This window comes from Saimiri boliviensis, chromosome 14 (assembly GCF_048565385.1).
Source record: "Saimiri boliviensis isolate mSaiBol1 chromosome 14, mSaiBol1.pri, whole genome shotgun sequence".
Taxonomy (NCBI): Eukaryota; Metazoa; Chordata; class Mammalia; order Primates; family Cebidae; genus Saimiri; species Saimiri boliviensis.
The window spans coordinates 29,241,551-29,268,736 of record NC_133462.1 but is presented as its reverse complement, the minus strand read 5'-3'; the positions used below and the strand labels follow the sequence as shown (position 1 = coordinate 29,268,736).

The following is a 27,186-nucleotide window of genomic DNA, read 5'->3' as shown; positions in this document are numbered from 1 at the left end:
CTGGGCTCAAGCAATCCTCCCGCCTCAGCCTGCTGAGCAGCTGGGACTACAGGCACACACCACCACCCCTGGTGATTTTTTTTCATCTTCGCCAACCTGGGAAGGGAGGAGAGCGTTATTCCATCTTGTGGGTTGCTGGTGAGGTGGGGGTCCTGGGTTTGGATGGGGCTGTCGCCTTGGTCTGTGGATTGCCCCTCTGACCCCATTTTGGTCTCTTTCTCACCCGCCACACCCTGTGGCTTAGATATCTCTGCGACTTTACCTACTACACGTCTCTGTACCAGAGCCACGGTCGGTCCGCCTTCGTGCACGTGCCTCCGCTGGGGAAGCCATACAACGCCGATCAGCTGGGCAGGGCGCTGAGAGCCATCATCGAGGAGATGCTGGACCTTCTGGAGCAGTCAGAGGGCAGCATCAACTACTGCCACAAACACTGAGGGACGCTCAGGTCTCCTAAGACCTCCTTCTGCTGGGGACCCCACGAGGGGACGTCCACCCCCTGGGGCGTGGCCAGGAAGAGACCAACTCTTCGGCTGGGGGATCCGATCTGGAAGAGATTCTAAGGTGCCCACCTCCTCTTCCTCCTCCTCTACAAAAGCGCCGGTCGATTTGAGGGAAGCAGCTGAAGATTTTTTTTTTTTTTCTCCGTTTTCCTCCCTGCGTCTGGAGACACAGCTGCCTTGGCCGGGGAGGCCAGCCTGGGGGGTCCAGATGCCCAGAGCGGATCTCTGCTGGATCCAGGTGCTATGATCCCATGGCCAGGCCACGAGTTCTCACCTGCTTTCCTGTCCGTTGGCGAAGGAATTTCAGAATTCACTTTATACACATGACTGGCTTTTCCGAAGTTTAAAAGCCTCTTGAAGAGTCCTTGACCCTGAACTGTGCTCAACAGCCTGGCCCCTTCTGGGGCCACCTTGGGAAAGAGTATGATTTTTTTTTTCTTTCTTCTCTCTCTCTCTTTTTTTTTTTTTTTTTTTTTAAATAGTAGTGCTAGTTTGGGCACAGAGTAACTTATATTCCCTTTGGTTAAAATGCAGGCTTTTTAGCCAACAGAAAGTGTCTTTCTCCCGCCCCCAGGGTGAGGCTACTTTTGCCTACTGCCCTGAAAATTGGACTTAAGATGCCATGTTGGCCGGGCACAGTGGCTCACGCCTGTCATCCCAGCATTTCGGGAGACCCAGGTGGGCGGATCACTTGAGGTCAGGAGTTCAAGACCTGCCTGGCTAACACAGTGAAACCCCATCTCCACTAAAAATACAAAAAATAGCCGGGCATGGTGGCTCGTGCCTGTAGTCCCAGCTGCTCAGGAGGCGGAGGTGCAGTGAGCTGAGATCGCACTGCTGCACTCCAGCGTGGGCCACAGAGCGAGACTCCATCTCAGAAAAAAAAACTGGACTTCAGATGCCATATGTTTGTTTCAGGGACAAAAATGAGGGCTCCTTGGTTAAGGCATGGGGTCGGTGGCCAGGCAACGGGTGGGACTGCGGCCCCAGGTGTGGCCACGAGGGGGCGTGGTCCTTTCCACACCGAGCTGTGAGCTGTTGCCACGGAGACCGGGCCACCTGCGAGAAGGCGGATTTTGTCTGCTTTTGACTTTTCTTTTTTAATACGTAAAACTCCACAGCAGCAGAAAACCCACCATCTGGCCTGGAGCTTCAGGATCTTGGTGCCACGAGTTTGTTATTCTCCTTAGCGGGGATGGCGGGGGGTTGGGGGGGGGGGACACAAAACGGAGGCGTGGGAGCTGGAGTTTGCAGAGTTTGGCATGTCCCAGCATGTCTGAGCAAGAGGAATTCCAGGCGGCTGGGGTTTTTATGTACCTTGCTTTTGGACGTTCGCCCAGGAGTCAGGAGTCCGTTTTTCTCTCACTTCCTCGTAACCTTGAACGTACCAGGCAGGAAGGACGGTCACGTTCCCCACGTGCTCTAAGTTCAGCCAGATCTTGACACCCATCAGAGAGAGAGGATGACCCCCATGGTGAAACCAATTGAGTGAAATGCACGTTCTGGAAATCACTTTCTATTTTGGCGGGGGAAAATGTGGCTGTACTGTTTTCCTGAGTGTGGCACAGTGGAATCTGATCTTGCTTTCCTACCATCTAGGTTTGCGTGTGTGTGTGTGTGTGTGTGTGTGTGTGTGTGTGTGTGTGTATGTATGACAGAGAGAGAGAGAGAGAGAGAGAGAGAGAGAGAGAGAGATAGGGTCTTACTCTGTTGACCAGGCTGGAGTACAGTAGTGTGATCATGGCTCGCTGCAGCCTCAACCTCCTAGGCTCAAGTGATCCTTCCATCTCAGCCTCCTGAGTAGCCGAGACCACAGGCATGCACCACCACACCTGGCTAATTTTTAAGTATTTTATACAGACAGGGTTTCGCCATGTTGCCCAGGCTGGTCTTGAACTCCTGGACTCAAAGCGATCCTCCCTCCCTGACTTCCCAAAGTGCTGGGATTACAGGTGTGAGCCACTGTGCCCAGACCAGTTCTTTTTTAAAACAGCTGAGAGTTCTGTTTTGTTTTCTTCAGCGTTCACCTTCCTTCTCTAGTTCAAATGCTGACTGTGGTTCCTGCCTCTGCTGCTCTTCTATAGCGTTTGGGAACTGGGTTGATGGATTTCTGTGAAACACGTTTTCCAAGTGCTGGGCTTTCTCTGGAGGGGGAGGTGGATGCTGGCAGGCGCCTTGCCGTGGGCACCTGGCGTCGGGTGTGGACGGTGGCCAGCAGGTGGAAATGAGTAGGGACTCTTGTTCCCTCCACACCAGCCTTCTTTTTGCTGGAAATGCCCCCTCCACGTCCCTGGTAGCTCTCTGTCCCGAGAAGGCTGCAGTGTAGCAGACATCACTGCCTCTGTCCCCCCAGCATCTGTGAAGGGAAGTTGAGGACTGGCCTGGGCAATGCAGCCAGAGACCCCACATCTACCAAAACATACAAAACTTAGCCAGACGTGGTGGTGCATGCCTGTGGTCCCAGATGCCCGGGAGGCTGAGGCAGGAGGATCATGTGGCCTCTTTTGGATGTGGGAACAACTCAAGACTCGGGGATCCCCCAGAGGTCTCGTGGAGAATAACTTCAGGCTTCCTCTCGCCCTGTTCCTCAAAGGTCTGGTCTGCGGGCCTCTGAAGAGAAAACGGGTATGGCCAAGATGGGGGCAAAATGCGGAGGGGGTGTACCAGGCCTGAACTGAGCTAAGCCCCTGCCCCAGCTCCACACTTACCTTTTGTCCTCATTTCACCTCTGTGTTTAAAGCACTGTGTGACGTAGCTCCTTAGAGATGTAACTTACTGTCTGCTCATTGTCGAGTGTGTGCATGTCATCTTCACGTTCTTGCAGCCGTTTAACATTCCCTCACCGAGTCAAGGCAGCGTCTCATCCTTCCCCATCATGCACAGCATTTGGCTCATTTTAGTTTTCTCATTGTTAATTTTTTGTTTTGTTTTATAAAGACGGCATTTCACCATGTTGGTCAGGCTGGTCTTGAACTCCCGACCTCGGGTGATCCGCCCGCCTTGGCCTCCAAAGTGCTTGGATTACAGGCGTGAGCCACCACGCCCAGCCTAATTTTTTTTTTTTAAGACGGAATCTCGCACTGTCACCCAGGCTGGAGTGCAGTTGTGTGATCTCTGCTCACTGCCACCTCTGCCTCACAGGTTCTCACAATTCTGCCTCAGCCTCCTGAGTAGGTGGGATTACAGGTGCCACCACCACACCTGGCTAATTTTTTGTATTTTTAATAAAGACAGGGTTTTACTATGTTGGCCAGTCTGGTCTCAAACTCCTGACCTGGTGATCTGCCCACCTCAGCCTCCCAAAGTGCTGGGATTACAGGCACATGCCACCACACCTGGCTGAGTTTTTTTAGAATTTTTTTTTTTTTTTAGTGGAACTCATCTATGCACTCTATGATGTGTTTTTCCACCTTTGTGGGATCTCAGCTTAAAATATCCTCATGTGGGCTAGGTGTCGTTCCTCACATCTGTAATCCTAGCACTTTGGAAGATTGAGGCAGGAGGATCCCTTGAGCCCAGGAGTTCAAGACCAGCCTGGGCAATACAGTAAGAGACCCCATATCTACCAAAACGTACAAAAATTAGCCAGATGTGGCAGTGCATGCCTGTGGTCCCAGATACTCAGGAAGCTGAGGCAGGAGGATCACCTGTTCCTGGGAGGTTGAAGCGTCACTGGTGAGCCATGATCAAACCAGTGTACTCCAGCCTGGGCGACAGGACAAGACCCTGTCTTTAAAAAAAAAAAAAAAAAAAAAAAAAAGTTGGGCGCGGTGGCTCACGCCTGTAATCCCAGTACTTTGGGAGGCCGAGGCCAATGGATCACGAGATCAAGAGATGGAGACCATTCTGGCCAACGTAGTGAAACCCCTCTCTACTAAAAATACAAAAGTCGGCTGGGTGTGGTGGCGCGCACCTGCAATCCCAGCTACTTGGGAGGCTGAGGCAGAAGAATTGACTGAACCCTGGAGGTGGAGGCTGCCGTGAGCCGAGATCGCACCACTGCACTCCAGCCTGGTGACAAGAGCAAGAAGGTAGGGACCACGTCCCATTTCCTCTCCCCTGTCATTTTCAGAGCCGGGGGTGGGGGCTGCAGGTGGCATAGAAAGGGTCTGCAGAGCGAGTGGGACTTGGCAGGTGCTGGGGAGTGGAACGGACGTGGCGAGTGTCAGTGGTGGAAGGACGGGCTGAGGGGTGTGATGGGAAGGCTGGGGGGAAGGGTGAGAAGTGATTGGGGGACTTGCCTGATGAGCCCTCATGGAGGGTGCAGAGGTGGGGGCGGGGGCGCAGGGACAGTGATCGGGGCACCTGGTGCCCTGAGCAGCTTGATGATGGCATCTCTTTTAAGATGCCCAAGACTATGGACTTTTATTCCTTTATTGGGCCCCTAGTACCCCATCCCCCTCCCAAAGAAGGTCAGTGACGTGTATGTGGAGACATAGCTTGAAAAATAAGGTGGAGCAGAAAGGAAAGAAAAGCAGCAGCAGGAATTCGAGGTGGATAGGCTGAGCTTGGGGCCCACCTGCTCCAGTCAAGGACTGGCGCAAGCCTAAGGCCACTTGGAAAGGCTGGGCAGGGGCCGGAATCACAGCTTCCCCTTCAGAGCCAGGTCTTTGGAGGAGATGTTCCGGATGGCAGTAGTTTCTCGGCAAGGAAGGATGTCCTGGAGATGGTTCTGGGGCTAATCCCAGCACTTTGGGAGGCCGAGATGGGAGGATCGCTTGAGCCCAGGAGTTCAAGACCAGCCCTGGGCAACAAGGCGAGACCTCATCGCTACAGAAATAAAAAAAAAAAAAAAATAGCCAGGTATAGTGTTGAGCACCTGCAGTCCCAGCTACTTGGGAGGCTGATTTGGGAGGCTCCTCTGAGCCCGGGAGGTGGAGGCTGCAGTGAGCTGTGATTGCACCACTGCATCCCAGCCTGGGCAACAGAGCAAAACGCTGTCTCAAAATGAAGAGAGAGGAAAAAAAAGGGCCAGGCGCAGTGGCTTGTGACTGTTATCCCAGCACTTTGGGAGGCCAAGACAGGCTGATCACTTGAGGCCAGCAGTTTGAGACCAGCCTGGCCAACATGGCAAAACTCCGTCTCTACTAAAAATACAAAAGCTAACCAGGAGTGGTGGTGTGCACCTGTAATCCCAGCTACTCCGGAGGCTGAGGCAGGAGGTCGAACTTGGGAGGCGGAGGTTGCAGTGAGCTGAGATGCCTTTTAGTCTTGGACGTTTGTGCTGGAAGCGAGATCCGCTGATGTGTTGACACCCGCACGCCCGTGCCAGGGGGAGGTGACCAGGTGGAGGGTGGCGGCTCGTGGAAATCTGCCCCTCACAGCAGCCCCCCTTTTGGCTGCCACCGTCTCGACTGTTGGCCTTTGACCCCCCCGCTTTTTTGTCGCGGCTGAACCTAGAAGTCCCCTTCGGAGAGAGCCAGACAAAGCCCCATTCTCCGTGGCCCCAGCCTCTAATCCGAGGCGTCTGGGAGCGGCGTGATCCTGCAGCCGGCGTGGGGTGCTGATGATGGCTGAGGAGGCAGGTCCTTTGCCAGGTTGCCCCGAGCGGCCGCCCGTCCTCAGCGTCCTGACTTGAGGCGCTTGTTTTAATGACCTGGACTAAATGTCCCTTCCCTGGGCCTCATAAGGGCCTGGGGCTGCTGGCTGGGAGGGAAAGCGTCCCTGTTTTTGGAGTGAGGAGGAAGGCTGATGGCTGGGGTTCCACTTAGACCCTCGGCAGAATTGGCCGCTGGAGGGGCAGGCGCTGCCCAGCACCCACGTCTGGAAAGCTCATTCCCGGGTGGACACTGAACATACCCGCTGAGAGACTGTCACCTGGTTTCCAGGACAGTTGTCACCAGCTGAGTGGCAGGGGACTCCCAGGCCTTGAGGGACCTAGTCCCGCCCCAAACTGCTCCCCCTCCCCCAAATTGCCTTTCTCTTCCTCCTCTGTCTCCCCCCAGTTACCCACAGAAGTGCCTGCCTCTCCAGCGCTCACAGAGCACACAGCACACAAAAAGGAGACGGGAACGGGTCACTGGGCGGTGGCGGTGGCTCCTCACTACCCAGACCAGGGTCTCACAAAGGCCATTCGCAGAGGTGGGGGCTGGGGGGGCTTTTGTGTCCTGACACTTTGTCTCAAGGAAATCCCACAGAGGGATTTGAATTGGGCTTTCTGCTCGCCAAGGATTGTGGCCTCTGAGCCCGGCTGAGGGCCTGCAACGCCCCCCACCGCCCCGCCCCCAGCGTTTGGAAGCCAAGTTCACTCTCCGTCTGCCCAGGGAAGCACCAGCTTGTTTCTGGAGGCTCCTCCAACATCTCAGGTTTTTATCTTGTCTTAAATTTCTCCCTAGGAAAAAAACCCTTCCCTGCCAAAGGTGACTGTGTTTTCTGTCCCCAAAGGAGGGCCCGGTCCCTCCAGCCTTAGCGTGGCTTCTCCCTGACCCCTTGACTCCCCCCCCACCACCCGGAACTTTTGCCAGTGCCTTGTCTGAAACTCCTGTGTCCCAGACCCCCCAAGGCAGCGAAGGATCTGCCAGATTGCCTGGGGCTGGGCTCTAGGAGACCCCAAATTCGACACCACGGAAAGCAAATAAAACAGTTGAAATATACATACATTTCCTGTGTGTCCTTGAGTGAGACTGGCGTTCGCCCGGGTTCCCGGGGGCAGAGGGGACTCTGTGTCACTAGGTTTCCGTCCTCGGTGGTGCTGGCTCAGGGCAGCTGGTAACCGTGTGCTGAGTGAGTGATGACGAGGGGTTCTGCCCCGACTGGTCTCCCTGAGAATCAGGGGCCCGGCTGGGCGTGGTGGCTCCCACCTGGAATCCCAGCACTTTGGGAGGCTGAGGTGGGAGGATCACTGGAGGTCAGGAGTTCAAGACCAGCCTGGGTAACATGGTGAAACACCTCCCACCCCGTCTCTACTAAAAACACAAAAATTAACCAGGTGTGATGGTGCACGCCTGTAGTCCCAGCTACTAGGGAGGCTGAGGCAGGAGAATCGCTTGAACCTGGGAGGCGGAGGTTACAGTGAGCCGAGATCGCACCACCACACCCCAGCCTGGGCGACAGAGTGAGACTGTGTCTCAAAACAAAACGAAAAACAAAACCAGGGGCCTTTGTTCCAATACACAGAGAGTGGTTGAGGAACTTGCCTGTGGTAACACGGCTGCTTCACTTTGAGCAATGACCTGTGTCAACTTCCAGTTCATACAAAATCCCCATCACGGCCGGGCGCGGTGGCTCACGTCTGTGATCCCAGCACTTTGGGAGGCCGAGGTGAGTGGATCACCTGAGCTCAGGAATTCAAGACCAGCCTGGCCAACATGGTGAAACCCCATCTCTACTAAAAATACACAAATTAGCCGGTCATGGTGTCGCGCGCCTGTAACCAGCTACTCAGGACGCTAAGGCAGGAGAATCACTTGAACCTGGGAGGCGGAGGCTGCCTTGAGCTGAGATCGCGTCACCGCACTCCAGCCTGGGGGACAGAGCAAGACTCGGTCTCGAAAAAACAAAAACAAAATCCCCGTCACCCTGACAGGGGATGCCATGCCATTCCACCTTTACAGAGAGGGAAACTAAGGCTCAGCCAGTTGAAGCCCCTTGTCCCCTGTGTCAAGGCCAGGGAGAGAAGGCGTGGGAATGTGAACTCAGGCCGGTTTCTCTGGAGCGGAGCACACTGAAGAACGAGACCGTGACATGTTCATCACCTACGTCCATCCTCGGCAGGAACGAAGACACGCTGGTCTCCGGCTTTCTGAGAATAAACCTTTGACGCCAAAGGGACTTGGACAAGAAAGAAGATATCCTGGGGCAAGTGGATCTCGTGGGTTGGAGGAACTTCCTTGGAGTCACCGAGGACTGAGGGTTCTTGCACCCTCCAGTGGAGGTATTCATGGCTGGGTGTTCTTTCCATAGGGTCCACTGTTTTATTACTAGTATTATTATTAAATGTAGAGGCAGAGTCTTGCCATATTGCCCAGGCTGGTCTCGAACTCCTGGGCTCAAGCTCTGTACCTGCCTCGGTCTCCCAAAGCTCTGGAATTCCTCATGGGGCTTTTGTGGGCATTCAAGGAGGCTGTGCTTTCACAGCGCTTAACTTGAAGCCACCTGGTGCCCTGTCACTGCTCAATAAATACAATGATCAGCCTGGTGTGGGCTTATGCCTGGAATCCCAGTGCTTTGGGAGGCCAAGGCAGGCGGATCACCTGAGGTCGGGAGTTTGAGACTAGCTCGACCCACATGGAGAAACCTCATCTCTACTAAAAATACAAAATTAGCTGGGCATGATGGTGGATGCCTTTAGTCCCAGGTACTCGGGAGGCTGAGGCAGGAGACTCGCTTGAACCCAGGAGGCCAAGGTTGCGGTGAGCCGAGATCGCACCATTGCACTCCAGCCTGGGCAACCGGAGTGAAACTCCGTCTCACAAAAAACTAGAACAACAAAAAACGAAACAAAAAACCCCAAGGTTTGGGGAAGATGCTGCCGTGATCTTGAGAAATTATTGCAGGAGGGAGCGCACGACGGCCCTGGGCAGGGGTGAGGGGGGCAAAGTTCGCACCAGAAATCCCTGAGTTCCTTCCCTGGCCCGTCTTCCACCCGCACCCCCACCCCCCTCTTTCGGGTTCTGGCTCCCTGCCTCCGAGTAATCGCCGGTTTTTACAAGGAGTGACTCAGAGCTGCCCGGACATGTCCGGGTCCCCCAGAAGCAGGGAGAGGTGGGTCGGGCTGTCACCTCTCCCTTCCCTGTAGGTGCCGATAAGGGCGTGGGGAGGCAGAGACAGAGATAGAGACGATGAGAGACAGGCAGAATTGGACAGAGAGCCAGGGAGAGATAGACAGAGAAAAAGGGGACACCAGATACTTTGTTTAGGGTGAAGACACGGAGACTCAGAGAGGGGCACTCAGGTGCTGTGTAACTCAGGCGCGGAGCTGCGCTGTTCCGAGCCTCAGTTTACCCCTGTGTCCCAGCGCAGACCTCCATTCCCCCGTCAACAGGGCTGTGTATCCCAGCTCAGCCAGAGCCTGGCATGCAGTGGGTGCTTCATAAATGCACACTGCGGTCAGCAGAATTCTTACAGGAGGGAGTGTGGGAGCTGGGCTGCAGATCTGGAGCGGGAGGCGGGAGGCCCAGGGTCAGCCGGCCAGTGGGTCCGGGCAGCGAGCACGTGGGGGAATCGGCTGACCGTTTCCTGCCCAGTTTATGGCAGGAACCCACACAGCCGGTCCCGAGGCTGAGCCCACCACTTCCGCCCCCCACGGTCCCAGCCCTGCTGAGTCATGCTCAGCTGCCCGGTCAGCTCCCCCAGCCACCCCCCCCCCCGCCCCCCGCCCTGCCAAGCACCGGTGGGGGGAGAGGAAGGCGGGGAGATGAAGGGATGAGGGGGAGGGGAGGGCACCTGACCCGGGGCCAGAGGCGCGGTAAGGACAGAAGGTCCTGGCAGGGAGGAGCAGGCAGGAGAGCAGAGTCTTGGCTTTAACTGGCCTGCAACGTGAAGCCTGCCCTCCAAGGACAAGATGAAAACTCGGGGGTTTCGGGGGACAGCAAATAAGGCTCTATCACAATTTCAAACTTTTGGATGTTGATACATCTGTCAAGAAATTGGAAAGAGGCCGGGCGCGGTGGCTCAAGCCTGTAATCCCAGCACTTTGGGAGGCCGAGGCGGGTGGATCACGAGGTCAAGAGATCGAGACCATCCCGGTCAACATGGTGAAACCCCGTCTCTACTAAAAATACAAAAAAAATTAGCTGGGCATGGTGGCGTGTGCCTGTAATCCCAGCTACTCAGGAGGCTGAGGCAGGAGAATTGCCTGAACCCAGGAGGCGGAGGCTGCGGTGAGCCGAGATCGCGCCATTGCACTCCAGCCTGGGTAACAAGAGCAAAACTCCATCTCAAAAAAAAAAAAAAAAAGAAAGAAAGAAAGAAATTGGAAAGATCAAAGATCAGTGAATAGATGTGTGGGTCAGTCAAAAAAAAAAAAAAAAAAGAAAAGAAATTGGAAAGAGGCCTGGCACGGTGGCCGATGCCTGTCACCCCAGCACTTTGGGAGATCAGGGTGGGAGGATGGGTTGAGGCTGGGAGTTCAAGACCAGCCTGGGCAATATGGTGAGGCCCTGCCTCTGCAAAAAATTTTTTAAATTAGCTGGACATGATGGTGTATGCCTGTAGTCTCAGCTACTCTGGAGTCTAAGGCAAGAGGATCATTTGAACCCAAGAGGGTGAGGCTGGAGTTAGCTGTGACGGCGCCACTGCACTCCAGCCTGTGCGACAGAGCCAGAGCCTGTCTCTAGCAAAAAAGGAAAGAGGCCAGGCATGGTGGCTCATGCCTGTAATCCCAGCACTTTGGGAGGCTGAGGCAGGCAGATCATGAGGTCAAGAGATCAAGACCATCCTGGCCAACATAGTGAAACCCTGTCTCTACTAAAATACAAAAATTAGCCAGGCATGGTGGCGCCCGCCTGTAGTCCCAGCTACTCCGGAGGCTGAGGCAGGAGAATTGCTTGAAGCCAGGAGGCGGAGGCTGCAGTGAGCCGAGATGGTGCCACTGTACTCCAGCCTGGCACCTGGTGAAAGAGCGAGACTCTGTCTAAAAAAAAAAAAAAAGGAAAAGAAAGGAATTTAAAAGACAAGTCAGACTGAGAGGTATTTTCTGCTATGCCTTTAACAGACCAAGGAGAAACATCGGGAACATCTGACAACCACACAGACACCATTAGACCAAAGGAAAAAGCACCAGAGAGGGCTGGGCATGGTGGCTCACGCCTATACTCCCAGGACTTTGGGAGGCTGAGGCAGCCAGATCACCTGAGGTCAGGAGTTCGAGACCAGCCTAGCCAACATGGTGAAACCCCATCTCTACTAAAAATACAAAAATTAGTTGGGTGTGGTGGTGGGCACCTGTAATCCCAGCTACACAGGAGGCTGAGGCAGGAGAATCCCTTGAACCTGGGAGGCAGAGGTTGCAGTGAGCCGAAATCATGCCCTTGCGTCTGTCTGCCTCAGCCTCCGAGCGCTAAAAGAACAGGAATTTCTTCTCTTAGAGTTCTGGAAGCCAGAAGTCTGAAATCAAGGTGTCACAGCCGGACTGGTTCCTCCTGGAGGCTGTTGGGATCAGAACGTGATACCCCAAAGTACGGCTCCTTGGCAAAAACTCTGTGGTTTTTGTTTTTAGAGATAGGGTTTTGCTCTGTCACCCAGGCTGGGGTGCAGTGGTACAATGATAGCTCACTGCAACCTCCACCTCCTGGGCTCAAGCGATCCTCCCACCTCAGCCTCCCAAGTACTGGGACTAAAGGCATGCGCCATCACACCTGACCAATTACTTTCGTTTTTGTAGAGATGGGGTCTCACTATGTTGCCCAGGCTGGCTGGTCTCCAACTTCTTTTCTTTCTTTCTTTCTTTTTTTTTTTTTTTTTTTTTTTTTGAGACAGAGTTTTGCTCTTGTTGCCCAGACAGGAGCGCAGTGGCTTGATCTCAGCTCACCACAACCTCTGCCTCCCAGGTTCAAGTGATTCTCCTGCCTCAGCCTCCCGAGTAGCTGGGATTACAGGCGTGCACCACCACGCCTGGCTAATTTTGTATTTTTATTAGAGACAGGTTTTCTCCATGTTGGTCAGCTTGGTCTCGAAATCCTGACCTCAGGTGATCCGCCCGCCTCGGCCTCCCAAAGTGCTGGGATTACAGGCATGAGCCACTGTGCCTGGCTGTTCTCAAACTTCTGAGCTCAAGCAATCTGTCTTGCCTCAGCCTCCCAAGGAGCTGGAATTACAGGTACGAGCCACCATGCCTGGCTAATTTTTGTATTTTTAGTAGAGATAGAGTTTTGCCATGTTGGCCAGGCTGGTCTTCAACTCCTGACCCCAAGTGACCAACCCACCTCAGCCTCCCAACGTGCTGGCATTACAGGCATGAGCCACTGTGCCCAGCAAAGACAGTTATTTTAAAGTATTTGTCTAGTGAGTCTGATGTCTGGGCTTCCTTAGGGACGGTTTCTGTCTGTTCATTTTGTTCCTTTCGATGAGCCACCCTTTCCTGTTTCTATGCCCTGTGATGCTTTTGTTGTTGAAAAGTGAATATTTGAATATTCTAAAATATGGTAACTCCAGAAATCAGATCCTCCACCTTCCTGAGGGTTTTCTGGTTTTTGCTCTAACTACGGGGGGCAGTACTCATCTCTTTGTTAAGATTCTTTTTTTTTTTTTTTTGCAAAGACTGTATTCCCTGTCATGTGTGCTCACTGAAGTCTCTCTGTTCCTTTAGCTCAGGTTCAGCTCATGTTTTGATGAAGATTTCCTTGAAATGACAGAGCTATTAAAAAAAAAAAAAAGAAAGAAAAGAAAAGAAAAAAGAAAGAAAGCAAAAGAAAAAGCCAAAAAAAATGACCTCTTCCAGTCTTTGAAGATGAGTTCTGGGCTGAGACACTCCTTCCACACTTTACCAGGGTTGCCCTGAGTCTAGCGACCAGTCCTTGGTGAAAACTTATAAGCTCACATCTTTCCTGAGCATGAGTCTTACCCTGGATGGGTGCACAGATTTCTAAATCCTTCCTAAGTACATGGGTTCTTCTGAATGTCCGCATTTCCCAAGGAGCCCTCCCAGCTTTTCTTCTCAGGCTTTAGGTGGTTTATGTTTTGTTTTGTTTTGTTTTGTTTTTTTGAGATGGAGTCTCTCTCTGTTGCCCAGGCTGGAGTGCAATGGCGTAATCTCAGCTCACTGCAGCCTCTGCCTCCTGGGTTCAAGCAATTCTCCTGCCTCAACCTCCCAAGTAGCTGAGACCACAAACGCTCACCACCACGACCAGCTAATTTTATTTTTTTTGTATTTTTAGTAGAGACAGGGTTTCGTCATGTTGGCCAGGCTGGTCTCCAACTCCTGACCTCAAATGATCCGCTTGCTTTGGCCTCCAAAAGTGCTGGGATTACAAGTGTGAGCCACCTCGCCTGGCCCCTGTTTGTTTTTGTTTTGTTTTTGAGATGAAGTCTTGTTGCACAGGCTGGAATGCAATGGTGTGATCTCGGCTCACTGCAACCTCCGCCTCCCAGGTTCAAGGGATTCTCCTGCCTCAGCCTCCTGAGTAGCTGGGACTATAGGCACCCGCCATACACAGCTCATGGTTTTTTTTATCTTTAGTAGAGATGGGATTTCACTGTGTTAGCCAGCATGGTCTCGATCTCCTGACCTTGTGATCCACCCACCTCAGCCTCCCAAAGTGCTGGGATTACAAGCATGAGCCACCGCGCCTGGCCTATGGGACATCTTGACAGTAATATTTTGCCTCAGCCATCTAGAAATTAACAGTTCAATTTTCAGTGTTTTCAACCAATGGCTAGTACTTTTCCTCTCTCTTCTTTTTAAACAGGGTCTCACTCTGTCACCCAGGCTGGAGTGCAGTGGCGCAATCAAAGCTCACTGTAGCCTCGACCTTCTGAGCTCAAGCAATCCTCCCACCTCAGCCTCCCAAAGCACTGGGACTGTAAGTGTATGCCATTTATAGTCTGATCTGATAATGTTGTAAATATGTCTGTTCCCCAGATATATATATATATATGAAATTAAAACATGCGTGGTCATAATCAAATCCTAATTACAAACAGAGGCTTTCCTGAGATTGGGGAGAACCTGACCTGGGATGGGGGGCCCACTTCAACTCTCTTGGGAATGATTTTTCTTTTTCTTTCTTTCTTTTTTTTTTTTTTTTTTGAGACGGAGTTTCGCTCTTGTTACCCAGGCTGGGGTGCAATGGCGCGATCTCGGCTCACCGCAACCTCCACCTCCTGGGTTCAGGCAATTCTCCTGGCTCAGCCTCCTGAGTAGCTGGGATTACAGGCAAGCGCCACCACGCCCAGCTAATTTTTTGTATTTTTTTTTTTTTTTTTTTTTTTTTTTTTTTTTTGAGACGGAGTTTCGCTCTTGTTACCCAGGCTGGAGTGCAATGGCGCGATCTCGGCTCACCGCAACCTCCGCCTCCTGGGTTCAAGCAATTCTCCTGCCTCAGCCTCCTGAGTAGCTGGGATTACAGGCAAGCGCCACCATGCCCAGCTAATTTTTTGTATTTTTAGTAGAGACGGGGTTTCACCATGTTGACCAGGATGGTCTCGATCTCTTGACCTCGTGATCCACCCGCCTCGGCCTCCCAAAGTGCTGGGATTACAGGCTTGAGCCACCGCGCCCGGCCTAATTTTTTGTATTTTTAGTAGAGACGGGGTTTCACCATGTTGACCAGGATGGTCTTGATCTCTTGACCTCATGATCCACCCGCCTCGGCCTCCCAAAGTGCTGGGATTACAGGCTTGAGCCACTGCGCCTGGCAACTTTTTTTTTTTTTTTTTTTGAGACGGAGTTTCGCTCTTGTTACCCAGGCTGGAGTGCAATGGCATGATCTCGGCTCACCGCAACCTCCGCCTCCTGGGTTCAGGCAATTCTCCTGCCTCAGCCTCCTGAGTAGCTGGGATTACAGGCACGCGCCACCATGCCCAGCTAATTTTTTGTATTTTTGGTAGAGACGGGGTTTCACCATGTTGACCAGGATGGTCTCGATCTCTTGACCTTGTGATCCACCCGCCTCGGCCTCCCAAAGTGCTGGGATTACAGGCTTGAGCCACCGCGCCCGGCCTTTTTTTTTTTTTTTTTTTTTGAGACGGAGTCTTACTCTGTCACCCAGGCTGGAGTGCAATGGTGTGATCTTAGCTCGCTGCAACCTTCACCTCCCGGGTTCAAGGGATTCTCCTGCCTCAGCCTCCTGAGTAGTTCGGACTACAGGCATGCACCACCACGCCCGGCTACTTTTTGTATTTTTAGTAGAGGTGGGGGGGTTTCTCCATGTTGGCCAGGCTGGTCTTGAACTCCTGACCTCGTGATTCACCCACCTCGACCTCCCAAAGTGCTGAGATTACAGGTGTGAGCCACCACACCCGGCCAGGAATGATTTTTCTTTAGGTGGGTGCTGGATAGGTGGGTGTTTGTGATTTCATTATTAACACTTTCGTGTATGCCTGAAAGATTTCACAATAAAATTGAGAGGAAAGTTTTGGTATTTCCCCAGCAAGTTAAATACAGGGTTACTCTGTGACCCAGTAATTCCATTCCTCGGTATAGAGCCAAGTGAAACGAAAACAGATGTTTAAACAAAAACGTGCACACCCACATTTACAGCAGCATTCTTCATCAGGCCGAAACTATAATACCGATAGTATAAGATTCCAAATCTATGAAATGTTCAGAATAGGTAAGTCTATAAAGACAGAAATTCACCTTGACCCACATGGTGAAACTGTCTCTACTAAAAATTCAAAATTAGCCCAGCATGATGGCAAATGCCTGTAATCCCAGCCACTTGGGAGGCTGAGGCAGGAGAATCGCTTGAACCCGGGAGGTGGGGGTTGCAGTGAGCCGAGATCGCACCACTGCACTCCAGCCTGGGCAACAAGAGTAAAACTTCCTTTAAAAAGAAATTTTTTTTTTTTTTAGAAATAGGGTCTCACTGCCAGGCGGGGTGGCTCATGCCTGTAACCCCAGCACTTTGGGAGGCCGAGATGGGCGGATCACTTGAGGTCAGGAGTTCAAAACCAGCCTGGCCAACATGATGAAACCCTGTCTCTACTAAAAGTATGAAAATTAGCCAGGCATGGTGGCACACGCTTGTAATCCCAGCTACTCGGGAGGCTGAGGCAGGAGAATCACTTGAACCTGGGAGGCGGAGGTTGTGGTGAGCCAAGATTATACCAATGCACGCCAGCCTGGGCAACAGAGCGAGACTCTGTCTCAAAGAAGAAGAAAAAGGGAGTCTCGCTATCTTGCCCAGACTGGTCTCCAACTCCTGGCCTCAAGCGATCCTCCTGCTTTGGCCTCCCAAAGTGCTGGAATTACATGCCTGAGCCACTGCATTCAGCCAGGGTGTCCCTTTTCTGAGACTGTATTCTTTCCACCTTGCCCGGGGCCTGCAGGAGAACCATAGGCCCCACACTGTGCTGGTGAAAATCTCGTCTCATGCTGGCCTGTTAGGGTGGCCATATTCCCTCATTTCTTTTTCTTTTTCTTTCTTTTCCTTTTTTTTTTTTTTTTTTTTTGAGACCGAGTTTCACTCTTATTGCCCAGGCTGGAGTGCAGTGGCGCCATCTCGGCTCACCTCAAACTCCGCCTCCCAGGTTCAAGCGATTCTCCTGCCTCAATCTCCTGAGTAGCTGGGATTACAGGCGTGCGCCACCAAACCTAGCGAATTTTTTGGTGTTTTTAGTAGAGACGGGGTTTCTCCATGTTGGTCAGGCTGGTCTCGAACTCCTGACCGCAGGTGATCCTCCCGCCTCAGCCTCCCAAAGTGCTGGGATGACAGGCGTGAGCCACCGCGCCCGGCCATATCCCTTCATTTCAGAGGCTCTGAGGGAGATGCAACAGGCTCAGGGACTGGCCGCTTGAGGCTCTAACCCCAGCCCTGCTGTGTGACCAGGACAAGCCCACCTCTCTGGCCTCAGCTTGTCATCTGTGAAATGGGTGTAATGTATCCATCTCATCAGGTTGGATAAAGATGAGGCCAGATGCAGTGGCTCACGCCTGTAATCCCAACACTTTGGGAGGCTGAGGCAGGAGGATCACTTGAGCCCAGGAGTTCACGACAAGCCTGGGCAGCACAGTGACATCTCATCTCTACCAGAAAACTAAAAACTTAGCCGGCCATAGAGGTGGCACGGCCTGGTAGTCCCAGCTACTCAGGCGGCTGAGGTGGGAAGATCCCTTGAGCACTGAAGGTCACACCTGTAGTGAGCTGTGATCACACCACTGCACTCTAGCCTGAGTGACAGAGCAAGACTGTGTCTTTAAAAAAAAAAAAATTGTATCTTAAGCACCTGACACAAACACCTGACCCAGACACCTGACCCAAACAGCTGCTCAAAAAATATTTCCCTAGTCACAGTTCATTTTCTCTTGTTTATAACAGAATACCTGATGCTGGGCATTTATAAAAAAGAAGAATTTCACTGGGTGCAGTGGCTCACGCCTGGAACGTCACCACTTTGGGAGGTTGAGGCAGGAGGATCCCTTGAGCCCAGGAGTTCGAGGCCACTGTGAGCTGATCATGCCATTGCACTCCCGCCTGGGCAACAAGAGTCCACTTCTGTTCCCCTAACCCTTCCAGAAAAGAAAGCAAAGGAATTTGTTTCCTACAGTTACTGAGGCTGACACAGAGCGTCACAGGGCGAGGAAGCTGGACATGCTAGCTAAGATCTCTCTTCCTATGTATGTATTTTGTGACGAAGTCTCGCTCTGTCACCCAGGCTGGAGTGCAGTGGTGCAATCTCAGCTCATCGCCGGTTCAAGCGATTCTCCTGCCTCAGTCTCCCGATTAGCTGGGACTACAGGTGCGCCAACACACCCGGCCAGTTTTTGTATTTTTAGTAGAGACGGGGTTTCAGCAAATTGGCCAGGCTGGTCTCTCCTGACCTTCTGATTCACCCGCCTCAGCCTCCCAAAGTGCTGGGATTACAGGCCTGAGCCACCGTGCCAGGCCTTTATTTACTTATTTATTTGTTTCTTTTGAGATGGAATCTCACTCTGTCACGCAGGCTGGAGGGCGGTGGTGCAATCTTGGCTCTCTGCAACCTCCACCTCCCAGGTTCCACGATTCTCCTTCCTCAGTCTCCCGAGTATCTGAGATTACAGGCACCACCGTCCCTGGCTAATTTTTGTATTTTTAGTACAAGCGAGGTTTGGCCATGTTGGCCAGGCTGGTCTTGAACTCCTGACCTCAAGCGATCCTCCCATCTTGACCTCCCAAAGCGCTGGGATTATAGGCGAGAGCCACTGTGCCGGGCCTTTCTCTTCTTACAAAGCCACCAGTCCCACTTTATGATACTCCATCTCACCCATGTGCCCGTGAATGGTTGAATGACCATTTGTGACCCAATCGCCTCTTACAGGACCCCCCTCTCAACACAGCCACATTGGAGGTTACGTTTCAACAGGAGTTTTGAAGAAGCAAATGAATCGTAGCACTTTTTATTTATTTCTTGGCGTCACAGCACACTACAGAGGTCCCTGTCCACCGCAGTGTTCCCTCCCCGCCCTCACTGATGCCTGCGGTGGTTGTCCCAGGGGCCTTCACCGCCCTCTGTGGACCACATGTTCCCAGGACAATCTGAGATCTCCCGTGTGTTGGGGTACTTGGGCACAGAGAACTGTGTTCCTGGGCCTGCACCTTGCTCAGCAACTGTAGTGAGTTGAATCTGGCCCCTCAAAACTTATGTCCATGCCGGGCGCGGTGGCTCACGCCTGTAATCCCAGCACTTTGGGAGGCCGAGGCGGGTGGATCACGAGGTCAAGAGATCGAGACCATCCTGGTCAACATGGTGAAACCCCGTCTCTATTAAAAATACAAAAAATTAGCTGGACATGGTGGCACGTGCCTGTAATCCCAGCTACTCAGGAGGCTGAGGCAGGAGAATTGCCTGAACCCAGGAGGCGGAGGTTGTGGTGAGCCGAGATCGCGCCATTGCACTCCAGCCTGGGTAACAAGAGCAAAACTCCGTCTCAAAAAAAAAACCAAAAAACTATGTCCAAGTCGGCCAGGTACAGTGGCTCATAGCACTTTGGGAGGCTGAGGCAGGTGGATCACAAGGTCAGGAGTTCAAGACCAGCCTGGCCAAGATGGTGAAACCCCATCTCTGCTAAAAATACAAAAATTAGTCAGGTGTGGTGGTGGATGCCTATAATCCCAGCTACCTGGGAGGCTGAGGCAGAGAATCACTTGAACCCGGGAGGTGGAGGTTGCAGTGAGCTGAGATCGTGCCACTGCACTCCAGCCTGGGTGACAGAGCGAGACTGCATCTTGGAAAAAATAATAATAATAAAGGCTGGTCACAGTGGCTCACGCCTGTAATCCCAGCGCTTTGGGAGGCCAAGGCGACAGGATCACCTGAGGTTGGGAGTTCGCTGACCTTTGAGGATTGTCACGAGCATGAGACAGCACTTCTCCCTGTCCTCGGGACCTGCAGGAAACTTTTAAATAATCCGCTTTTGTACCTCTTCCAAATCTCCTGCTTATGATCCTGTTGACCTTACATCACAAGAAACAATCGATAAAAGTAGGTTTGTCAAAAGCGCCGTGTGTTTGACGAGAGCGCCGATAGCTGAGGGAAAGTAGCCGGGGGGGTGGGCGGGGGGAGATTTTGGCAGATTGGGGCCCTGCCAGGTGGAGGGACTGGCCTCACCTCTGGCCCCTGCGCTCTGTTTATCTCCACCGTGACTCCACCTCCTGGGACCCACGGAAGCTGGCAGTGGGAACACAAGATCCGATCCGCTGAGCTCATCTCTGGCCACCTGCCTGCATCCGCGCCCCCTCTGTCTCCTCTCAGCTTGGCCACGAGGCTGGCTATGAGGTCATTGGTTAAAGATTTGGGGAAGCAGAGCCAGGGGAGTGGCCGGATGCGGTGGCTCACATCATCACAAGATCCCAGCACTGTGAGAGGCCAAGGAGGGAGGATGCTTGAGCTCAGGAGTTTGAGACCAGCCTGGACAACATAGAAAGACCCCATCTCTTTCCAAAAAGGAAAATTACCCAGTTGTGGTGGCACATGCCTCTAGTCCCAGCTACTTGGGAGGCTGAGGTGGGGGGAATCCCTCGAGCCCAGGAGGTCGAGGCTGCGGTAAGTGGGTGACAGAGCCAGACCCTGTCTCTAAAACAAATAAAAACAGAAAGAAAAAGTCCACTACTTACTCATCCTTCTTCTCAAGTGACAGATACCCACAGAACCAGCAGCTCCCCTTTGGAATGTGCTTGGTGGAATACGATACAGCAAGGAAAAAGGATGGAGCATCACTCAGAAACATTGTGTGAAAGATACCGGGCAGAGGAGAGGATGTGCTGACTCGTTCCCATTCCCATCAAGTAGGAAAACAGACAAACTCATCCCTAATGATTGAGACCAGCTTACCTGTTATCCAGGGCTGGGGAGTATGATGGGAAGAAGCGCCCTGGAGATTCCTGGGGCTGGGAATGTTCTAGATTCTCATCTTTAAAGTAGTTTCAAGAGTATATCATAGGTAAAATGTCATTGAAGCTGTCATTGTGCCTATAATTTTGGGAGGCTGAGGTGGGAGGATCGCTTGAGCCCAGGAGTTTGAGACCAGCATGGGCAACATAGTGAGACCCCATTTCTATTAGAAAAATATTAGCCAGGCATGGGGAATGCACCACTGTAGTCTCAGCTACTTGGGAGGCTGAGGCAGGGGGATTGCTTGAGCCCAGGAAGTCAAGCCTGCAGTGAGCTATAATCGCTCCACTGCATTCCAGCCTGGGCAACAGAGCAAGACTCCATCTAAATAAATAAATAGATTTAAAAGAAAAATCCCCTAGGACAGGGCTGAGGCTGAGACCCTGAGGGCTGGAGGCTTGGCTGGGCTCGCACGGCAATGGGTGGGTGCTGGGGTGGGGAGACTCCTGGAGACCCTGTGACTCCGGTGGGGGCCTTGCTGTGTGACCCCCAGTGAGTCCTTCTGTCTCTTCCCGCCCATGCCTGTCACATGCAGACACCCCCACACACCCACTATCTGCTGGACACAGCAGCCCTTCCTCGCTACAGCCAGAACGCTGGATGCGGGCACGGGCTGGCACGTGGGGCCAGGAATCCTGAGCATGAGAAGAAGGTCTGGGCACCCCAAGGGGAAGGGTGCTCCTGGGGCGCCCTCTGCCCCTCTACCATCTGGCGGCTGGACCTCACACCAGCCCACCCTGCTCTACACCCCCAGGTCCAGCCGGGCGCGGTAGCTCACATATGTAATCCCAGCACTTTGGGAGGCCGAGGCGGGAGGATCACAAGGTCAGGAGATCGAGACCAGTCTGGCCAACATGGCGAAACCCCGTCTCTACTAAAAGTACAAAAATTAGCCGGGCGTAGTGGCGCATGCCTGTAGTCCCAGCTACTCAGGAGGCTGAGGCAGGAGAATCGCTTGAACCCAGGAGGCGGAGGTTGCGGTGAGCCGAGATCGCGCCATTGCACTCCAGCCTCGAGACTCCATCTGAAAAACAAACAAAAAAATGAAAAAAAACGCAGCTCCTCAGTTCTGTGCCACCTCCTCTCTGGGCCAGACAAGGGCAAATTCATCCCGGCCCAGAGGAACCGCCAGTCTCAGGTCAGCAGAGCTGGGCGCACACACTTCCAGGGCGGTGGGTTGTAGCTGTGATAGGTCTGTTGCTCCATGCACTCGGCAAGTCAGCAGCTGAGAACCCGGGTTGCAACATGAAAAAAGGTTTAATCTAACCGGCGCGGTGGCTCACGCCTGTAATCCCAGCACTGTAAGAGGCTAAGGCGGGTGGATCACCTGAGGTCAGGAGTTCGAGACCAGCCTGGCTAACAAGGCAAAACTCCATCGCTACTAAAAATACAAAAATTAGCCAAGTGTGATGGCATGTACCTGTAATCCCAGCTACTAGGGAGGCTGAGGCAGGAGAATCAATTAAACCCTGGAGGCAGAGGTTGCAGTGAGCTGAGATGGTGCCACTGCACTCCAGCCTGGGAGACAGTAAAACGGTCTCAAAAAAAAAAAAAAAAAAAAAAAAAAGAATAGAAAAAAAAGAAAGAGATTTAATCCTAGGGCCACCCTAGGACTAGGGAAAGACTCGCTTTGTCGCCCAGGCTGGAGTGCAATGGTGTGATCTCAGCTCTCTGCAACCTCTGCCTCCTGGGTTCAAGCAATTCTCCTGCCTCAGCCTCCCGAGTAGCTGGGACTACAGGTGCCCACCACCATGCCCAGCTAATTTTTGTATTTTTAGTAGAGCCAGGGTTTCACCATATTGGTCAGGCTGGTTCCAACTCTTGACCTCAGGTGACCCACCCGCCTCAGCCTCCCAAAGTGCTGGGATTACAGGCATGAGACACCTCACTCAGACATTTTTTTTTTTTTTTTTTTGAGATGGAGTCTCACTCTGTTGCCCAGGCTGGAGTGCAGTGGCACGATCTCAACTCATTGCAACCTCCGCCTCCCGAGTTCAGGTGATTCTCCTGCCTCGGCCACCCCAGTAGCTGGGATTACAGGCTGACACAACTGGTTAATTTCTGGAGTTTTTTGGGTTTTTTTTTTAAGTAGATACAGGGTTTCATTGTATTGGTCAGGCTGGTCTTGAACTCCTGACCTCGGGTGATCCATCCACCTCGGCCTCCCAAAGTTCTGGGATTACGGTCATGAGCCACCGCGCCTGGCCTGGAGCTAGACTTTTTAAGGTTTTGGAGTGAGCAGAAGTGTAGAGGTCATTGCTTGGTGAAAGCGTGCAGGAGGTGAAGTCACAGACAGGAAGAAACTTTATTCTCATGTGGATTCCATTCCTCTGTGGGGTCTCCACACTGGTGGGCTCCAGTGGTTAAGCTGGAATTCAGGATTTCAAAAACATCTTAAGCAATTCATAAACAAAAGTCTTATGATTCTAAGGTCGGAAATCCCATCTATAGCAAACGATCAGTGTCAAGTACTACAAGGAACTTTCAGTTATAAGGAAGTGGGTCAAAGTGCAGCCTGATTAATGCTTAATTACAACGAAATTTCTGTCCAGAATTCTTTTTTTTTTTTTTTTTTTTTTTTTTTTAACCTTCATCATGCCCAGACTTGTCTTGAACTCCTGGGCTCCAGCAATCCACCCACCTTGGCCTCCCAAAGTGCTGAGATTATTGGCATAAGCCACGATGCTTGGCTCCCAGAATTATTAATCCTGTAAGGATAGCTTCAAGGTGAGCTCTGAGCTAGATGGGAGGATGGGGGTTTGGGAGCTTAGCCTGTAGGCTGCTTAGCCTGGAAAGCAATGTCAGAGAAGACTTTCTGGAAGAGGGGCTTTTTGAGTAGTGTGGTTTTTTGTTTGTTTGTTTGTTTGTTTGTTTGTTTTTGAGACGGAGTTTCGCTCTTGTTACCCAGGCTGGAGTGCAATGGCGCGATCTCGGCTCACCGCAACCTCCGCCTCCTGGGTTCAGGCAATTCTCCTGCCTCAGCCTCCTGAGTCGCTGGGATTACAGGCACGCGCCACCATGCCCAGCTAATTTTTTGTATTTTTAGTAGAGACGGGGTTTCACCATGTTGACCAGGATGGTCTCGATCTCTTGACCTTGTGATCCACCTGCCTCGGCCTCTCAAAGTGCTGGGATTACAGGCGTGAGCCACCGTGCCCGGCGCTTTGAGTAGTGTTTTGAAGAGTAAGTAGGAGTTCTCCGGATGAGGATGAGTAACTACAATAATACCGAGTTTATCCAGCACCTCCTCTGTGCCAGGCCCTGTGCCTTCACACCTCATTTGACTGCGTCTCCAGTGAGAGTCTCTGTCCCTCTTTTCCCGGTGAGAAAACAGGCATGGCAAAGAGGAATGACGTGTCAAGGTTGCCCTTCCTGGCTCCATCTAGCCCTTTCTCCTCTGCTCCCTTTGTTTTTCACCATCTTTAGCCTTCGATCCCAACCAAAAAGAGAAGAGAAGAAATCCCATGGGCACAGACAGCCCCCTCTTAAACTCCTGCCTGGAATTTTTCATATAGTAACAATGTCTTTTTTTTTTTTCTCAACAAGACTCCCAGGCTGGAATGGTGTCCTCATTTCAAGGAAGAGGATCCTGAGGGTCAGAGAGGTGCCCTAGCTTCGCTACAAGCACCCCTGCCCAAAGATCCTCCCGCCAAATACATCCCCAGACCCCGCCCAGCTGTGGTCAATGGAGTGTTTACTCTGCAGGCAGGGGCAGGAGGGCGGGGCCGAGCAGGCGGGGGCGGACAAAGTCCGGGGACATAAAAGGCCGGTCCCGCAGCATCTGGTCAGTCACAGCTCAGAGCTGCAACCAGCTGCAACCAGCCCAGCCATGCCCGGGCAAGAACCAGGGACACTGACGGGCTCTCAGATGCTCCTGGTGTTGCTGGCGCTCTCGTGGCCGCCGCATGGGGGCGCCCTGTCTCTGGCCGAGAGAAGCCGCGCGAGTGTCCCGGGACCCTCAGACTTGCACTCCGAAGACTTGAGATTCCGAGAGTTGCGGAAACGCTACGAGGACCTGCTGACCAGGCTGCGGGCCAACCAGAGCTGGGAAGCTTCGAACGGCGACCTCGTCCCGGCCCCTGCTGTCCGGATACTCACGCCACAAGGTCAGTGAAATCTTGGCGATCCTCTCCCACCCCCGAGCATCCCCCATATCTAACCAGTGGTTCCTTGCCTTGAGATGCCCAAACCCACCTTTGAACCTCAGTTGCCCCCCTGTGCCCTGGGTAGAAACATCCTGGACCCCCTTAGGTCTGATGGGGTGCCCGATGCCTGATCTGCACCCACAACGTGGGAGGTTATAACCCATCCTTAGATTGAAAATGGGGAAATTGAGGCACGCGGATGCCAGGGACCCTCCTGAATGTGCATGGTGCCTGGGAAACTCGGGGTCGGGATCGGGTGTGAGGTGTGGAGTATGGGGTGTGGGCATGGTCCCTGCCCTGGGCTGGGTCCAGGAATCCAGGAAAAAGGATGGGGGAGTGGTGCATGGATAGAGGTTTGTGATGGGCAGAGCCAGCTGGCACGGTTCTGAATCTGATGCAATTGCTTGTCAAGGCACTGCTAAAGTCACGTACAAGTGCCTTGTTAAGGGGGAGGAGACTATTTCCCCCATCTCTGTACCTTCCGCAGAGGCTCCAGGGGTGCAGGGTACTGGATGAGGTCTGGGCTGTGCTGGGACCCAGAAGGAGGTCAGGTAGAGGGGTGCCCTCTTAGCCTGCCCTAAACCCATCTGTGCTGTGTGACTCCAGGCAAACCTCTCACCCTTGCTAGGCCTAGCAACTAGCTTAGGGCACCCTTAAACCCCCAGTCTCCCTGACTTGTACCAGCCTGAGGGGCTATGATTCTTAGAGGCCTGGTAGTCTGGAATGGGATGGGTTTGGTACTCTTCATTTCTCAGGATACGCCTGTAATCCCAGCACTTGGGGAGACCAAGGTGGGAGCATCGCTGGAGGCCGGGACATTGAGACCAGCCTGGGCAATATAGTGAGACCCCATCTCTAATAAAAAAAAAAAAAAAAAGCTTAAAAAAATTAGTCGGAGGTGATAGTGCATACCTGTAGTCTCAGTTATTCAGGAGGCTGAGGCAGGAGGATCACAGGAGACCGAGGCTGCACTGAGCCATGAGCGCGCCACTGCACTCCAGCCTGGGCAACAGCAAGGCCATAATTAATACATAAATAAGTGAAGTAAGTGAGCTTTTGACTGCCAGAAGAAAAGCAGTCCGTGGCTGGAATCTCAGGCGGTCTAAATATCAGATATACATTAATTCCTTCAAGTATTTACTAAGCATCTATTGTGTGCCAGAAGCTGAGTCTAAGTAGGGAATATGAATGATTCACAACAAAATAAAACAGGGTGCTTCCAATTTTAGGCAGGCTGGAAGGGAGAGGAGCCAGCTGTGCTGAGCCTCAGGAGGAGAAATGCTTTTTTTTTTTTTTTTTTTTTTTTTCCACCAAGAGGGAGTCTTCCTCTGTTACCCAGACTGGAGTGCAGTGGCGCGATCTCAGCTCACTGCAACCTACGCCGCCCGCGTTCATGCGATTCTCCTGCCTCAACCTCCCGAGTGGCTGAGATCACAGGCGCCAGCCACCACGCCCGGCTAATTTGTCGCTATTTTTAGTAGAAGCCGGGGTGTCACCACATTGGCCAGGCTGGTTTTGAACTCCTGACCTCAAGTCATCCGCCCTCATCGGCCTCCCAAAGTGCTGGGATCACAGGCGTGAGCCACCGCGCCCGGCGGGGAAAAACGCTCTTCGTAGGGGAAATAACTTGTGCAAAGGCGCCGTGGTGGGATCCAGCCTGACCTGCGGGTGACCAGCTCCTCTGTCTTCCCACAGTGCGCCTGGGGTCTGGCGGCCACCTGCAGCTGCGCATCCCCCGGGCCGCCCTGCCCGAGGGGCTCCCCGAGGCCTCCCGGCTTCACCGGGCTCTGTTCCGGCTGTCCCCGACGACTTCAAGGTCGTGGGACGTGACGCGCCCGCTGCGGCGCCAGCTCAGACTTGCAAGACCCCAGGCGCCAGCGCTGCACCTGCGACTGTCGCCGCCGCCGCCGCCGTGGGACCAGCTGCAGGCGGCGTCTCGGTCCGCACGGCCCCAGTTGGAGCTGCACTTGCGGGCGCGCGCCGCCAGGGGGCGCCGCAGAGCGCGTGCGCGCGGCGGGGACCACTGTCCGCTCGGGCCCGGGCGCTGCTGCCGGCTGCACACGGTCCGCGCGTCGCTGGAAGACCTGGGCTGGGCCGACTGGGTGCTGTCGCCGCGGGAGGTGCAAGTGAGCGTGTGCATCGGCGCGTGCCCGAGCCAGTTCCGGGCGGCCAACGTGCACGCGCAGATCAAGACGAGCCTGCACCGCCTGAAGCCCGACGCGGTGCCCGCGCCCTGCTGCGTGCCCGCCAGCTACAGTCCCATGGTGCTCCTGCAGAAGACGGACAGCGGGGTGTCGCTCCAGACCTACGACGACCTCTTAGCCAGAGACTGCCACTGCGCGTGAGCAGCCCTGTGGCTGCGGGGGGCGCAGCCTCGGTGGTCCCGGCCTGTGGAATGGGCTCAGGGGTCCTGGGACACCCGATTCCCGCCCAAGCATTTGTATTTATATAAGTCTGCTATTTATTATTAATTTATTTGGGGTGATCTTCCTGGGGACTGGGGGGCTGGTTTGATGGAACTGTGTATTTATTTAAAACTCTGGTGATAAAAATAAAGCTGAACCGTT

The 27,186-nt window shown here is 53.1% G+C and overlaps 2 protein-coding genes across 4 annotated transcripts in view; both read left to right on the top strand.

Annotated features, from left to right (window-relative positions):
• The window catches only part of PGPEP1 (pyroglutamyl-peptidase I), a 30,312-nt gene extending 23,224 nt beyond the window's left edge, over positions 1–7,088 (top strand). For both annotated transcript variants that reach the window (XM_074384379.1, XM_003942283.4), the window contains one exon: positions 245–7,088. In XM_074384379.1, the coding sequence (XP_074240480.1) occupies positions 245–457 (213 nt within the window). In that variant the 3' untranslated portion in view covers positions 458–7,088. The remainder of the gene's footprint in view (positions 1–244) is intronic.
• Positions 7,089–23,735: 16,647 nt separating this feature from the next.
• Positions 23,736–27,186, top strand: GDF15 (growth differentiation factor 15). Of its 2 annotated transcripts, none has more exons than XM_039465975.2 (2): positions 23,736–24,580; positions 26,315–27,186. In XM_039465975.2, the coding sequence occupies exons 1-2, from the start codon at positions 24,160–24,162 to the stop codon at positions 26,962–26,964; spliced, it is 1,071 nt and encodes a 356-aa protein (XP_039321909.2). In that variant the 5' UTR covers positions 23,736–24,159; the 3' UTR covers positions 26,965–27,186. The 2 variants fall into 2 exon arrangements, 1 of the variants encoding a protein (XP_039321909.2); XR_012513416.1 differs by having other exon boundaries at positions 24,492–24,580; positions 25,849–26,353.

Coding starts and splice junctions, on each gene's coding strand:
- GDF15 (XM_039465975.2), top strand. CDS start 24,160: ATGGAGTGTTTACTCTGCAGGCAGGGGCAGGAGGGCGGGGCCGAGCAG. Junction 24,581..26,314: donor CCGGATACTCACGCCACAAG/GTCAGTGAAATC, acceptor GTCTTCCCACAG/TGCGCCTGGGGTCTGGCGGC.